Source organism: Macrobrachium rosenbergii, chromosome 3 (genome assembly GCF_040412425.1).
Source record: "Macrobrachium rosenbergii isolate ZJJX-2024 chromosome 3, ASM4041242v1, whole genome shotgun sequence".
Lineage (NCBI taxonomy): Eukaryota > Metazoa > Arthropoda > Malacostraca > Decapoda > Palaemonidae > Macrobrachium > Macrobrachium rosenbergii.
Window position 1 is genome coordinate 91,683,903 of NC_089743.1, and position 17,741 is coordinate 91,701,643.

The window sequence follows — 17,741 nt, forward strand, 5'->3', positions numbered from 1 at the left end:
GCCAACAGAATGGCACCGAGCAATAAATCGGAGCAGAAAAAAGAATGGACGTCTGCTAGTCATGTTCACGAGATCTTATACACTTCCCGACTCAAAGTTTTAGAGGCCAGTTATGGTTAATTCCGCCTTTTATGGATCGCACTTGTCGTTTATTCGGCTTCTCTTCAGCTGAATACATTCGACATAGACGCGAATCCGTCTGAACAACCGTCTGCCAATAATTATACATCGACGTTTTCTTGCGCTGAGGGTGGGGAGGGGGTGGAGTTTGAGGTGGGTGGGGAAGGGGTGGTCCCAAGGCTCAAGAAGTTCGAGACCTCAGGGCACCAGAGAGAGAGTCCTTCATTCTAAACGGATCATCGTCCGGGAGCCTTCGCCCAGGAAGAGGTGACTCGAGGTGACTTTGGCGGAGTTTCTTACCTGAGACGATATTCGCAATCTATAATTTTCTCCTGATGGAACTGCTGGAAAGACAGTAACCGTGTCTTTCCCTGTCTGTCCTTTAACTTGACGCAATGTTCCACCGTCTTGCCTGGGCCATATTAACGGCCACATGCGTAGAAGTCATGGCCGTTGGAACTGGCATCGTTGATGGAGGAGATGTGCCGTCAGACTCGAATGTTTCTGGTCATTGTCAACGACCTGAGCGTCTTAGCGGCCGGTTTCTGGTTCCAGGGTTCAAGTTCCCCAGGAAAAAGGATTACGTTTCAAATCACACGGACGATCTAGAGGTAAATGTAATCTAGGTGTGATTGTCTCAGTCGTCGGGTTTAAAAAGGTTTTGAATTTGTCAGTAAACAAGTTTTGATGTGTCAGTAAACAAATGCCCAAAATCGCCTCCCCTTCATAAACGTAAATGTGATGTTCTAACTTCCAGACGAATCTATTTAGTTATTTTATCAGAATATTAACTGACTGTCCTATTTTGGGCCTCACTGGGTATATAAAGACCTATATATACCTATGCTCCCTCAGAAGTTAGAGAAAGAATAAGGTGCTATCTTTCATATGAATTAGGTTTCCGTTTGAAGTATATATGATATATATAAATATATATATTTTTTATATAAATGTGTATATATATGTATATATATATACAATGTATATATATAATATTTATATGCATATATATATATATAAATATATATATATATATGTGTGTGTATATCTATATATGTATATATATATATATATATATATACATATATATATATATATGTGTATATATATATATATATATATATATATATATAATATATATATATGTGTCTCACACCATCCTATATATATATATAAAATATATATATATTTTATATATATAATATGTTATATATATAATATATATATATATATATATATACCAAAGTTTAACACAAATGTTTATAAATATTTGTATACATATACTGTATATATAAATGTATATATATATATATATATGTATGATATGTGTATGTTATATATATATATAGCAATATCAATAAACCTATATAAACTTACTATCTGGAAAAGAATACTGTGTGTAAGACATCACCATCCTAGGGGTGGGGCTAGAATTTTTTAAAATAAAGAGGTGAATGATGCAATCCATAGTTTGTGCCCTGGTGGATAGGGTCAAGATCAAGCTGTTGCTGAAAGTAAGAATAAAATGTCAAAAAATGACCATTGTATGTTTTTTTGATTTGTACTTCAAATGCCCTTTTAATGCTGATAAATGGAGGTTTAATTTAAATATATATATATCTTACGGAAATATATATATATAGATATAGATATATATATATAGTGGGTGTTATGTAGAAAGAGGGTATATATATATATAATTATCTGTTATATTAGTTTTATATAAATATATATAGTAGATATTATGTTATTATTTATATAATTTGATGTTATGTTCCAACATAACTCTGAAGTGCATTGAGCAACTTTTCAACTAAACCTGGTATATACGTGATTTACTATCTGAGTTAAAAGAATACTGTATGGAGTAAGACATCACTGGCACCAAAGGGGTATATATATATATGGGAAGGGAATGACATAAAATAATAAAAACGACAGATATATAGTCTAATATATAGACTACTTTTTGAGGCTGCTGAGATGAATCGTGACATCCCCCGGATGCCCTTTAAGTCCAAGATCAACTCCTATCTAGGAAGCACTTTGGGGGTGAGAATTGGGGTGAAAAATAAAATGTCAAAAATGACAGATAAACAAAGTGTCTAATCCAGAGACATTTTCGAGGTCGCTGAGATGAATAATGACATTTGATGCCCTTTAAGTCCAAATTCAGCCCTGATTTAGGAATGATGGTGATAATCCATTTCTGTCACTGGTGTGAAATATAAAAGTCAATAATGCATGGGCAGTGTAATTGAAACAACTATCTTAAGTCAGGAAAGGGAGAGAGTGCTTCAAATCAGTTGAGAGGAGAATATAGTATGAGAGAGAGAGTAGAGGGGGTGTTAGAGAGGACGAAAGAGGGGAAATTCTCTTGAGTTTCTTCACAGTTTTGAAGAGAAAGAGTTTATCTGTTGTCATTCAGAGTTTTCCCAGGCAGCACCAAGTTGGTCAGCTAGTAGATACATGTTAGTTATTATTTTATTATAATTTGATGTTATCTTCAGTTTACCTTGGTAGAATTAAGCCTACCTACCTTCGTAAACTTTTCACTCAAATATCCTTTTCTACATTCTAGGCTATATACTTAACTTTACTTGACTTAAATGAGTTACATGATATGTATAATTTTATACTGCCTATATGTATGTACTGTATATATATAATATATATATATATATATATATATATATATATATATATATATGTATAATTTATATATGACTACTATTTTAAGATTTCTTTGGGGCGGGGTTCAGAGATGAAACGAGACATCCACTGACATCCCCATGGTCTAGGCAGAACACTTTCGATAGCATTATGTTTAAACACCTAGTTGAGATCTATGGAATCCTATCTACCATTGCACTTTTTTCTCACTTTACACTAGACCCCTACTCATCTTTTCTAGGTACCTTTTAGCCCCAACAATCATAATATAAAAGGGATAAACAAACTGCTTCCAGCTACCGAGACATTATTGCGATCCACGCAGCAAAAAATGCATTTGGTGTTGCGTGAATAAAAACTCCTATTGTCTCTCAGTTACCCTGATTTATTTGTTACTTATTTATGATGCTGATAATCCATTTCTGTCACTGCTGTGCTTTCATCAACCTCAAGCTCCCTGGGTGAAGTGCTTTTGCTCAGTGCTGGTCCAATACCCATTGCATGCAGGCCCACCCCTCATGCTCCCTGGGTACTAAGGCACTTCCTTGACTTATTTCTTCTAAGGCACTTCCACAAATCTTCCTTACGAGAAGCAATACCCACCCTCAAGTCATGGGAAAGGCCAAGACCCACCCTTCAAATCAGTTGCTTTCAGAATATATCGTATGAGGCAGAGAAGCGCTCTAGAGCATATTTCAGACGGAAAGACCAGCCTAATATTCTCTTGAGTTTCTTCACATGTTTTGAATGAGAAATCTTTTCAGTTTCTCACTGCTCTCTTTTTCTCGTTTTAAATTGCACCTTGGGTGCTAAGGAAGCAACAAGTTGCGAATTCTAAGTATTTTGAGAACTTGGAGAATTTTAAGGCCGTTTGCAAGAGTTTTAGGACACTGAATGCTAAAAGGGTCTTTAACATCTCAAGGCTAATTCGATAACTAACAGTTTATCGCTAATCGTTCCTGAGAATTAAATTACAGGCACTTTTTCTCTCTGACTCTCCTGGGTACCTATATATGCTCCCTATATATATATATATCCTATATATATACCCATATATATATATATATATATATACCCATCATATATATATATATATATATATATTAATCTATAATGCTCCTGGGTGCTTTCCTTTAATACCCACCCTCAGGGGTACTAAGGGTTCAGAGATGAAACTCATGCTCCCTGGGAGACAGTGGCCACTGTCACATTCAGACGATTCGTGGATGAGTCCCCTAGGCAGAACACTTCGACAGAATTAGCTGCTTTAAACACCTAGTTAGAAGGCTCATCAACAATGTGTCGAACCCATTCACGCAATGGGCCATTCATACGCACCCTCATTCCCTGGGTGCTATCTTGCATCTAATACCCGCCTCATGCTCCCTGGGTACTAAGGCACTTCCTTCTAATACCCACCCTCACGCTCCCTGGGTACTAAGGCACTTCCTTCTACTACCACTACCAGACACGTATCCTCTATTATGTATTTTATTTCTCCTTCCTTCCAACACTTCATGAATATAATGCCTTTTCACCAGCCTCTCGTCCTGCTTTCTATCGTCTTTAAGTTGGCCTTATGCCAGCACAGGCTTTTGCTCTTGGGAAGTTAGTAACCCATTCTATCCACGTGACTAGACCATCTCAACACATTGAGATCCATCATTTTTGCTATCTCAACGTTTTTACCACTTTACTTATCTCCACATTTCTCACCATTGCAGATTTTCTTTCACCAAATATACTAAATAGTTCACCGTAGATCTTCAGCATGTATGCTTTCATCTGCAATAAGATTCCACATTTCACTTTCATACAGGAGATTTGGCTCTCGAAGTTCTTCAATAAATATTCAAGCCTTAAATACCTTCGTAAATTCCAACCTTAGCCTCCAAAAGTTCTCCAATTCTCTTTTAAATCATTAGCACCCACTTGGCTACCTTCCTTTGAAGCAAGGAAGGTAGCAAGTGTCAAAGAATAATTATTACTCTTTGACTCACCTCTTCCATCATCCTTTATATTTACTCCCAGACGCCTGTGCAGATCTACTGCTGCCATATTTCTACCATCCAGAATGCATATTATATTGCTTGGTCCATCTTCTGAGGTTCCATCTACCTGTATAATGTTATTCTTGCTGCCATTTACACCCAACTTTCATTTCTTGAACATGCCTTCAAATCCTGTCACTAGTTTCTGTAATCTCTTTTCACTAGCACCAATTAGTGCATACCATCAACAGACATGAACATTCCACATTCCATTCAAGATTAATTTCTTTTATCCCACACCTTACGGCTACATCCAACATTATTTCTGAGATTCCTTGTCTCACTCCATTCATAATATATTAAACAGCCATAGGGACAACACTCAGTTGTCTTCACCTGCTGTTGCACCAATGCAGTTACTCCTTCATCTGAATATTCTAACACATGCATTACTTCTATCATAAACACTCTTAACTGGTCTCTTGGGTTTATCCTCAACACCCTCCTATCAGCTGTTATATTTTTTGAGGTCCATGTATACCACATACAGCTGTTTCACTTACTTGTCAAACTTCTCACATGACAGTTTCATAACAAATAACTGACCCATAAAGGCTTTTCCATGTCTAAACCCACTCTGTTCTTTCCCCATCAGTCCTTTTTGCATCTGTCTAACTTTCTCAAGCAAATTCGAAAATTCACCTTACATGGTCCTATCATTCTTACAGGGGAACAATTATTCCTCCTGCCTATTCTTCTGAAACCTTTTCCTCATCCAAACATACATTACAAACCCAGGACAACAACTTAATCACACTCACCACCTTACCGTGTCATCTTACGTGTGATTACATTTATGCCTTAGCGAAATCCATGTGGACTTGCTTTCTCTTCTTTATTCTACAGGGCTGGGTATCAGAGAAAGGCCCCCTTAGTGCCATCATAGAAGAAAATCTTTATCTCTGCACAGTGACCATATTTTACGAAGCGGATACTACTGAGATGGCGCTTAGATTGAGCGGAACTTTAAGAGAAAGGGGCAGTAAGGTAAAACCTTCTGGATTTTTATTTTCAGACAATAGTGGCTGGCATGTTGCTCATACGATAAGATTTATTGCATGCACAACAAGCCATCACTAGTTGTGATAAAAATACCTTGAGAATAATAATAAAAAAGGGAGTTTAGTTGCTAGCATCGCTGCTTCTGTAAGATAACTTGATCACTAGAAAGAAACGGATACTTCAAGAAAGAAACTGCCTCTTTTGTAAACAGAGGAGATTTTCACATTAAGAATTATAGTTTTACACCCATTCCTAAAAACATGGCACATGAACTTTGCTATCATATAGTGAAATGAAGTCATAAATTCAATGTTGCTTTATAACGTTTCAGCTGTACCGTTTGTCATCTGGTGTCCTGGAACAAATGTCAACATGGAGACGGTCACCCTGTGATGCCTACGTATTCCTCCTGGCTAAAGGAGAGATTTTAATCAAACATGCATCTGTGAACTACCTAAGGGCTACTCCTTACCGACAGGGATATAAGCCCCCTCTCTTTTGGAACTATGATGCTTATTACATCATTGCCCTCATAGACCCTTCCTCACTTAATCCCCGTGACTTAATTGGCCTCTACAACTTCAGGAAAACCCAAAACTTCTTGGTATTACAACCGATGAAATCTCATATCCTCATTTGGACACACAGTCTCATCTCTAAGATTCCGGTACTGGAATTTCTTGATTCATGGGTGAATGGCTCGTTTCTTAATAGGAACCGGCTTTTCGCCAAGAAATTTGAGGATTTCCAACGCATGCCCCTTCGCGTGGCAACGTTCGAGTTTGCACCAAGTGTCGTATATGCCAGGGATGAAAGTGGCCGCATTGTAACCAGGCTAGGTGTGGATATGGAAATCATTCAAGGCCTCGCAGTCATCAAGAACTTTACAGTGGAGTTTGTAGAAGTCAGCTACGAGGAGAAGTGGGGGACAAAATATCCTAATGGATCTTGGGATGGCCTGATGAGAGAGGTCTATGATGAAATTTCGGACATTGGCGTTTGCAATGTGTTTATTGATGACTTCCGGTGGACTGAGACTGACTATTCGTACCCCTACAACTTCATGCCGGGTTGCTTCGTGACCCCTACGCCCAAGCCTTTGTCAAACTGGCAGTCCCCATTGCTGCCATTTTCATGGAACACTTGGGTCTCCATAGGAATTTCTCTTCTGGTAGGAGGACCCATACTTTACTTTATGTCAGTCCTGTACAAGGCTCCCGGGCCAAGAGAATTCAGAAGCCTCTCTTACAGTTATCTTTACTTCATGGCGGCGCTTACTACCCGTCCTCTTGACGCAGTTCCTGTTAGCTTACCTACAAGAATTTACATGGGGTTTTTCTGGATCTACTGCTTGATCATTACTACAGGCTATTCAGCTAACCTGATAGCATTTTTGTCGGTTACGCAGAAGGCACCTCCTATAGATACACTAGATCAGCTCATCAAGAGTGGCCTGAAACTCGGTGGACACTCTTTTTGGAAAACTCAGTTTGAAATCTCTACAGATCCGAGAATTCTAAAACTAGCATCTCTGCTCGACACGAATGTCGACTACCTCGGAGTGTTCAAGGCTGTAGAAGCCGGAAAGTTCGCCTTTGTCGAAAACAAACAGTACTTGGAACTGAACCGGGATGCTCGTTTCACGTACGGGGATCGACCGACCATAAGGATCGCCCGCGAGTGTTACCTCTCCTACAATGTGGCGCTTATTCTGCCTAGGAATTCCCCCCTGACGGACAACCTCACCAACGCGCTCTTGAGAATTTTCGAGTCTGGCATGATGACCAAATGGCAGGCTGAGGTCACCAAGCACTTCAGGGAGAAGTACGCTGCTGAAAGATCGAAGGTTAGTACTGAAGCCACCGACATAAACCAAGCCCTGAATCTCGGTCACGTCCAGGGAGTGTTTTACATAATGGGGCTCGGCTATGTCGTGGCCACAGTACTTTTCGTCTATGAAAGGCTGTCAAAAAAGTAGATTAACAATAGGAACACCACAGTCAGGGTTCCTTGTGCATCATGTAGTGAGAGACGAGGAACATGGACGTATTTGGATGACTGGAAATGACACTTCTTCTTAAGAGAGGTTAGATGTTCAGTGTGGTGTTACCACTAGTAATAATACCATTGATAAAAGAATGTATTGGTAATTATGAAGATTAATGTTCATACTGCTGTTAACATTGTCATCATTACCCACTTTACTCACAGATCAATAAATACCTTACCCAGTGAACATTAATATACTTTCTAGAGATGATTTATTGTTGAAAATAGGAACATGATTGGTCTCATCGTAAAATGAAATTATAACTTTAAAAGTGACTGACGTTTCTTTTCCCATTACATGTATTTACTGATAAAACTAAAAATAAAACTAGTCAACTAGTCTTAAGGAAATCAATTTATTAGTATTATTGATTATCACATGCTAATTCTTCCTTCATCTGTCATTAGAAAGATGTTTCACATCAGCTTTATCGAGCAGTGCTGTCGTACTCAGTCTAGGGATATTCATCTAGAAACATCATGGTCTAGACCAATTTTATAAGAGTGAATTTGTGTGTGTCATAGGGTACCACAGTATTTTAGGCATAGCCAGAGAAAACAAAGAAAATAGCGATCAAATCAGCAAGTTGAGGATTCCATGCAACATGTGGCCATATATTTAAAGCTCCTGTTTTCATGGCCATTCAGATGATTAGCATATTGTTGCTTCTTTTCTGAGAGGTTCAAGTTTTCTCTTTCTTTCCTTCCTTTATGCTGCGTCACAGTCCTTAATTTACAGTTCCAGTATTTTTATATTAAATTTTCAGCAAATAATTACCCGAACATCAAATGAAAATATGATGGACATTTTCTAAGAACAAAGAGGGGAATTTTTTTGATGAATCTGAGAGTGAAACAAAAAACTATGCCATACTTTAAGCGGAAGTTAAGTTTGAAATGCTGTGAAGTACGTAAAAGAAACAACAAATGAATCTGTATGATTAACTTTAGAAATAATCTTTTGGTTATGGGTTTGCTCTTCTTTCTGTAAATCTTCAGCTGAAAATGCTTAAGGACAGAGTCAATAGACTATAAACCCAAGAGGGCTCCAGAGGAAAGTCGGCCTGCTTATAAACCCAAGAGGGCTCCAGAGGAAAGTCAGCCTGCTGAGAGCGATAAGTTACAAGAAAAGGTGATAAATAGAAAAATATAAGGGAATAAACAATAACACCTACACACCTGAAATTCGTGAGATGTCAGCAGAGAGCAGGAATGAATTTGCACCTGGCTTAGATATTTGGAGATGAGAAGATTCTGCAACTGCCCTAGGCAAGCTATATCAAATTTTAGTTGTAGCCTAGATAAAACTCCTAGCATGCTGAGTAGTATTACATCTGATGCTAGGAAACGACACTGTTTGCTGAAGCAGCCTGCCTAGTGTTGTAAGCAAAAACAGCTAGGTCAGGTAAAGAAGAGTGCAGAGGATGTTTGTCATTGTAGTGCATTTTATGCAACAAACATAATGTATTCACTTGACATCTATGCCACAAGCTAACATCAAGTTTGCAAAATAAACTTGACTGATGACATAACTCTATCCAGGAGTTTGAGATGAGAGTCTGCACTGGAAGACCACACTTGAGAACAGTACTCTAAACAAGGAAGAAGAAAAAGATTAAAACACTTAGATATATTAGCTTCATCCTGAAACATTTGAAAACATTTTGCAAGATACCAAGTTTGAGAAACAGAGGAAGCAATATTATGCACATGCTTCTCAAAAGTCAATCTCTTATCAAAAGTCACACCTGAAATCTCAAGAGAGTCTCTGACATTTAAAATTGCACCATTTAAATGTAAATCAGGATGCAATGGCTAAAGCATGCTGGATTGACTAGTCATACTTTGAGTTTTAGAGGGTTAATCCTCATGCCCCAAACCCTACTCCACTCATGAACACTTGCCAGATCTCTATTCAAGGATTCTGTAACCACAGACCTAAGGCGCAGAGAAAGAACAACAGCTGGAAGAGTAGTATCTTCAAGCATATGCAGTTAGTTTGTTCTCCAGACATTGCCATATGTCACTGTAATAAATAGCAACAGTCCAAGAACAATACCTTGAGGAACACCTGAAATGACATTACTAAAGCTACTGTACTGGCCATCGACACAGACCTTTTGGGTTCTGCCTATTAAACATTCATTTAAAATATTAATAAAAGATCCACCAGTTCCCAGTGATCTGAGCTAGCAGATAACTGCTTCATGATTCACATAATTGGGGGCTGTACTAAAATGTAGACCAACCATATGGGCCTCTGCAATTTCATCAAGAGCACTTTGCGAGATGGTTTATATTGACGAGTGCATCACAGGCACCAAGGCCTTTATGAAACCCAAACTATAATGCTGGTAGGAGGTTATTATCTTCAACAAACCTACAAAGACACTTAAAGAGCAGCGTCTTATAAACCTTAGATAAAACAGGGGGAATTGAAATCGGCCTATACTGAGGGGGACATGAGGATGGACTTAGTCCCTTGGGTAATTCAACAATGTTTCCTTCCCACCAAACAGAAGGAAAATTGCAAGTCCAACTAATCATCTGAAAATAGTAGTAATCTTAAGAGCAATGAATTCAGCAGTCTTTTTATAAAAAAAAAAATGGGAAAGATCCTGTTAGGATCTATGCTGCCATAACTGTCAAGGCCCAGAAGCAAAGTTTTAACTTCTTTAGACCTAAAGGCCAATGAACTCAACCTGGGCTCTGGAAAGCAAGGGTGAGGCAACACCAGGGACTCACCACACTGTTTGCTCACAAAGACTTGAGCCAAAAGTTTTTCTTTCTGTTTAGGGCAATATGCAGCAGTTCCATTAGCTCCTGGAATGGAGGTATGCTTGAATCAGCTCTAGTGAGTGATGACTTGAGGGTAGACCCCCACTTATGGTCGTCACCACTGGATAGTAAGCTCTCAACTCTCATAGAAAACCTATTCATATGGAACAAGCCCACAGGGGCCATTGACTTGAGATTCAAGCTTCCAAAGAATATGGTGTTAATTAAGAGGTAAGAGGAAGTAAAGGGAAATACAGAAAGAAGAGATACCACTTACTAAAAAAGAAAAATAAATTAATGAATAGATAAATAGTTAAAAATGTATCAAAATGCAAGAAGAATAGTACTGGGGTAGTAATGCATTGCATTTTCGGTTGAAATTCTGAAGTTCCAGTTGCACAAAATCCTCTGGGAGGCTGTTCCACAGTCCAACGGCGTGAGGAATACAGGACCTCATTCTGGAACTGAGAAGTTCGACAGCGAGGCACATTTACTGCATATTGGTGCTGCTGTTCTGCTAATCTGGTTGCTCTCGGCAGGAAAATGGGATCAGTTGTGAATGTGAAAGATCTCTATTAAAATACAACTCATGAAAAAGTGACAAACAAGGGCAAGTCATAACTGCCACTGTTAGGAAACAGAAATCTACCACCACGAACCACTGCCAGAGATAAATCTCTGGCAAAAGCAGACATCCACACCAGAGAACAATATTCCAGTAAAGGAAGTACAAATGACCTAAAACAAGTTGCTTTGATTTTATCACTGTTATAAATATATGAGGCCTTATGAACAATACCTAACTTTAGTGCAGCATTTGCTGAAACTTTCATTAGATGTTTCTCAAAAGTTAGATGCCAGTCAAAAGTTATGCCTAGAATAGTTAAAGCTTCAGACTCATTCAGCAAAGTTCCATCCACCTGAAGGGGAGGATGGGGTGGGAAATCTGTACAAGATCTGCTAATCAGTAGTGTTGTCGTTTTATTGGAGTTCAGCCTCATACCCCACCGACTACACCATTCCTTGATCCGGTCCATGACTGGATTGAGGCTAAGGGCAGCTTCATTTCTCATAAGTAGAGACTTCACCACACCCACAAGTGTTGCATCATCGGTATACTGAACAATCTTGTTTTCCAGGCCTACAACCATATCATTTGTATACACTAAAAATAACAGCGGACCAACAACACTGCCCTGTGGAGCTCCAGACACAGTGTGCCACATCTTCACACAAGTTGGATCTAACCAGAGCAGCTATAAGCACAGGTCATTTAATCTACATACGTACAAATACAGTGGTTGAAATCACACTATACTCTTAAGGGACAATACCAACCAACACTACAAAGATCCACCTGACAGGCGTCAGGGATGAGGGCCAAAAAAACTCATTAGTACTGCTGCCCTGTACTGTGTTTACAGATATGATAATCCTATTTCCATACATCTCTACTGCCTTCCTTAAAATCTAAACAATATACAAACTTCTTTTGAAATTATAGGGTCAAGTTTATACATGCCTTGACTGATATTCATATCATAGCCACATCTTTCTTTTATAAAGCTAGATTCAATGAAATTCTTTTCCAGTGCATTACTAGAATACGCTATCGTGTTTGTCCCTTCCCAGTTGGTAACATGATTGTTCTCATTAGCATGTACAAAAATTCCACTGTCCACAAGTGCTTATCTCACACATTTCTTATGCTGTTCTTCTTTGTTTTACTGTTCTTGAATGCGACATCAACACCAAAATCCTTAAGAAGATTGGGGATATCTTTCATATCATTATTAAATGGTAGTACAAGCAAATTTTTTGTGTTGTAAGGTTCTTTTATTTTTGTTTTGATACAGTAATTTTTGCCGCTGCTAATGCATTGTCAAATACAGGATATTTCCTAATCTTATCTACTTCTTCATCAATATACTCAAGACTACACATATGTAACATACGTAATCCATGCGTTGCAGGGTAACCCTTTATCCCTTGTAATGTGTTTCCCCGGCTGGCAGCCTTATTTAATTAAGGAATTGCCTGTCTTTGAGGTTAACGGTAACTTTAACTGACAGGTTACGTGGGTCATTGGCAACTCAGGGCCTCATAAATTACGTTAATTAGTTAATAAACTCATCAGCCAAGCCCCCACACGTAACAATATATATATTGGATTGCCTAATATGCAGAAATAGCAGTGGGTTCAAAAACAGTGTTTACAGAAAACCTGCTAATATTTCTTCCTACGTACATTTTTATTCTGGTCAAAGCAATAAGGTTAAGCAACCAGTGTTCACATCTATGTTTTTAAGAGCGTCACATATACACACCCTGTATGTAGCCCTGAATATATTGATGAAGAAGTGAATAAGATTAGGAATACAGGTAAGAAACTGAAATATCCTGTATTAGACAATGCATTAGAAGTGGCAAAAATTACTGTTATCAAAACAAACAATGAACTTTAAATGTTTATACTTGTATATAAATTATATATACATTTATATATATATATATATATATATATATATATATATATATATATATATATGCATGTGTGTATAGATAATTTTCTGACTCACATCAGGATCGAACCCAGGTCTTTCAATTGAAAGGCAAGGGTGCTGCCCACTAGGCCATACAAGTCATAAAAGAAGTTGGAACCTGAGTGCCACTGCACACATGGAATTCCCTGGGTAAGCTAGCTGCTTGCATACCAGCGTGTTTTCCCCAATGACCCAATTGCTCAGCAATGACCCAATTGACAGCATTTCATTCGAATTATCCCTTCTGAGTATTCACTCAGAAGGGATAATTCGAATGAAATGCTGTCAGTTGGGTCATCGTTGAGCACGCTGATATGCAAGCAGTTAACTCACCCAAGTAATTCCTTGGGTGCAGTTGCCCTCAGGTTCCAACTTCTTTTATGACTTGTATGGCCTAGTGGGCAGCGCCCTTGCCTTTCGATTGAAAGACCTGGGTTCGATCCTGATGCGAGTCAGAAATTTATTTCTGTTCCACATGTGATTGTGTGTTGATTATTCCTATATTATATATGTTATATATGTTACTAAAGGACCTCATTCAAACTGGATGGTATCAAATGGAGTATTTATTCAGAAAAAGTTACAAGCTTTCTTGGACAAACAGTCCACATTATCAAGTATCCGTACAGTACGGATACTTGATGATGTGGACTTGTAACTTTTTCTGAATAAATACTCCATTTGATACCATCCAGTTCGAATGAGGTCCTTTGGTAACTCTACTAATGCACAGAACAATTTGTGTAATTGATAAAGTAAAATTTATATATATGTATATATATATATATATATATATATATATATATATATATATATATATATATATATATATATATTATACATACTTTACATATGATTCATCGAAATTCCATGCATCGGTCATCCAATTTCATATCTTTTTCGTGACAGCTTTATCGCAACCCGACACGGGCGCAATAAACGCAAATGAATTTCGGATACCTATCTTTTCCGCCTCGACATCAACGCGAACAGAAAAACAGGTCACCTGCCACGCCATCGCTTGTTGCAAGACCTAACAAACGCACCATATGACGTCATGCATTCAAAGGTCGCGTAAACAAAGGGAAGAAGAGTGTTGGGGGGAGGATTATAGGTGTCGGCGCTTCCAATTTGAGCGGCTGAAACTATACATTTGTCTCGTTACGGCCACTGGCGATGGCTCGCTACAGCCGCGTTCTTCTTCTTCTTCTTCTTCTTTTCAGGGAAGTTATTATTGAATATTGAGGTGATAACCATCAATTGATTCGTGGAACATGCTTTCAGGTTCATGTCAGATAAAGGCAAGGAAAATAAAGCGACGGAGAGCCACTTATTTTCTTCGAAAGACTCGCCTTTATTCGCTCGATTGTTTTCTAAATCGGCAGAGAAATCAGATAGTATATGTTTTATGCAGATAAGCAGAGCTCTTATCAAGCCATTTAAATACCGATTTCCACGCTGAATGTTTCATGTTTCTTTCGATGTTAGGTTTGTTTTGAGGTTTCACATTTCATTTTTTATCGCTCTTTATTGTCGACGGAACAATACGCACTTGAATAATATATTGTGCATGAACGATTGGTGGACCATGGACGTCCGTTGACGACTGTTCAAGCTTTCAAATTCTTGGGAGTTGCAACGGTCTTCGGACAGTTCAGTCTATATTTGCCTGATAAACTTAGGAAACGAAGATTGAGGATAAACAGGTGTGGAAGAGGAGATAAAGAGAAAATGATATCTGCCACACTTCAACTTGAAGAATCATTTTGATTTTCCGTTACTTTGAAACTTACCAAAAGAATGATTTTAACTTGTTAGAGAAGGACTACTTCAAGAAAGTCGCTCTGTTCATAAATCCCAATTTTGTTTGAGAGAAAGATGTGGGTTTTTAAGGTTTCTTTCGATGCTCTTCTTGCAAAACTCTTCTGAGGAAATGAGAATGCAAATGATATTAATTTGTCATTTATTAGTCTCTGTGTCATTTGTCGCTAACTCTGTGATACCAGATCAGGCTACAAAAAAATAAATAAATAAAATATCTCCTTCGTAAATAAGGTTTCCCGGGAAAGTAAAATAAAATGATTAGAGTTGGACGGTTGTACTTGAGTAGATAAATGAAATTGCCATTCAACAGTGGCCAAACCTTGATATAAAAACGAAAAAAAAGTAAATCTGAAAAATATCTATTTCAGAAAGATAAAAAATTAAAAATGGGCTAAGATGACCCATGATACTGCATTGTTTGAGTGGTTGACAAACCCTCCGAGAAAAGTAATCAGTGTACAATATGTATATGATTCTTAAGAAAATTATGTTAATTTGATTAACCTGAAAATATTGTTATTAATAATAAGTCCCATTTCAAAACATGAGAACAAAAATCTTTGGCGGTTTTCAAACCGTAATTTAGAACTTTGTGATTATCAAACTTCTGCTTGGTAATGAGAAAAGTTCAACAACGATGAATACGTTCGTAAACATATATATATATATATATTATATATATATATATATATATATATGTGTGTGTGTGTATATATATATATATATATATATATATATATATATATATATATATATATATATATATATATATATATCTTCCTAATTCCTGTATGACGGACGAGATAAAGTTATCTTGTGAATGCATTTTAGTTACACCTTCGTCACAAAGAGCCTTTTCAAGATAAGCCCATAATCAGGGAAAATTCAACCGGTTGTGCTTTCATCGAAACAAACTGAAAAGTAAGACCTAATTTTCCTTATTAATATTCATATTATCAAGAGCCACAATTCCGACTATTTAATCTTCAATCTTCATAACTGCACATAAAGACAGAGGTCCCTGTTTACGGAGCAAATATTATTTAGCAAGGCTAAAATATGTACTCGGAGTAAGTAAGCGTTGTCTGTATGCGGAAGTTTTCAATGAGTCATCTCGATGTTTGGCTTCGCGATGAGTCGTTAGCGTGACTTCTCTTGTCACTGAAAACGTTTGAAGTTCGGTCTGTAAATAACAAGTGTTGGATGTAAGCAATACAATGTTTTTTTTTTTAAATATGATATTTATCTGTCCGGTTGATTGTCCCCGAACTCAGAATATTAATCTCGTTTTATTTCTTAGAAAAGCTAATTCCTGAACTTTTGAATTGTGCTGAATTGTCGGTTTACAACTTTTGCTATTTATCCAAGATAATAAAGAAAGTCTTCTCAAAGCATAGCCCAGGGACCTTTAAATACTCGGAGTACATTGAAAGCACCTTGGTCTTTCTGACAGACAGACATTGCCGAAGTCATCTAGAACTTCGCTTTTAATTAGACGATAGTATTATCCCGGAGGGATAGTGCCTTCTCAAGCTCTTTCAGATCTAGAAACTGATGAATTAGCAGTAGGCTAATTGTAATTATTATCAGTCAGAAAGCCTTTTCAAGCTCTTTCAGATTAGAAACTGATGAATTAGCAGTAGGCTAATTATAATTATTCTCAGTCAGAAAACCTTTTCAAGCTCTTTCAGATTAGAAACTGATGAATTAGCAGTAGGCTAATTATAATTATTCTCAGTCAGAAAACCTTTTCAAGCTCTTTCAGATTAGAAACTGATGAATTAACAGTAAGGTAATTATAATTATTATCAGTCAGAAAAATTCGGAAAAGAGTATGCTAATAATAAATTGTAGTAATGTATGCACAATCAATAATTATCAGTTATATCCCAGGCGGCAGTGCACAAAGTTGCCTCTATGGGCGTGGTCACAAACCAGAATTTATGCCAGGTGATAAAATAAAGGAACGATGAAATAGGCGATCAACGCAGAAAATGGCGAATGTCCGAAGATAAATGGCGCTTGAGAAACGGAAGTGTTGGTCAAGTTGACCAAATGTCCTCTAACAAGTGTTTATCGCGTGAGTATAAACTCAATTTAAACTCAATTTGTATGAAGTAAGTAAAAATGATGATAGTAATGATAATAATAATAATAATAATAAGTCGATATGCAGATAAATTTTAGGCTTTCGCTGACCGAACCCTAGCGGCGCTGACGTAATAGTATTAGGAGTAGTTCTAGGAAGAAGACGCCTTTGTAACGGCTTGATGAATCTGTCTTCCACATTTTTTTTCTTCATGACTTACAATTTATATTTTTCACGTTGCTCATTTGTCCGAGAGTGATGTCTGTCGACTGCGGGGACCAAAACAATAAATTCTAAATATAAAAATCGTTTGAAAGGGAACGATTCTGCATTTATTTCGCAAAGAAAAATGGCTTCGGTTTTTCAGAAGAGAAAGGATTTGGATATATTCGTCCGCATTCCTTCGAAAGTTTTTTGCAATTCATTTCGCATGGTACGATTAGGATCAAGTTTTTTAATTTCAAAAATCATGGAGAAATTTTTATGAACATTATTTTTGGAGTAGTTGTTATTTTTTGTTCCTTGAAAGCATAAATCAATAAAAATTTTATACAGACCTTATGGGTGCCTGTTTAGCAATGTCGTTCTGGCCCAAATAATTTTTTAAGAGCA

General features: G+C 37.4%; 1 protein-coding gene across 3 annotated transcripts in view; it reads left to right on the forward strand.

The window, feature by feature from the left end:
* The window catches only part of LOC136827936 (ionotropic receptor 21a-like), a 31,226-nt gene extending 23,055 nt beyond the window's left edge, over positions 1-8,171 (forward strand). For 2 of the 3 annotated variants that reach the window (XM_067085448.1, XM_067085437.1), the window contains exons 3-4: positions 5,691-5,831; positions 6,178-8,171. In XM_067085448.1, the coding sequence (XP_066941549.1) occupies positions 5,691-5,831; positions 6,178-7,824 (1,788 nt within the window). In that variant the 3' untranslated portion in view covers positions 7,825-8,171. Of the gene's footprint in view, positions 1-4,180; positions 5,832-6,177 lie in introns of those variants that run through there. The other variant, XM_067085426.1, reaches the window with a different exon arrangement.
* The last annotated feature ends 9,570 nt before the right edge of the window (positions 8,172-17,741 follow it).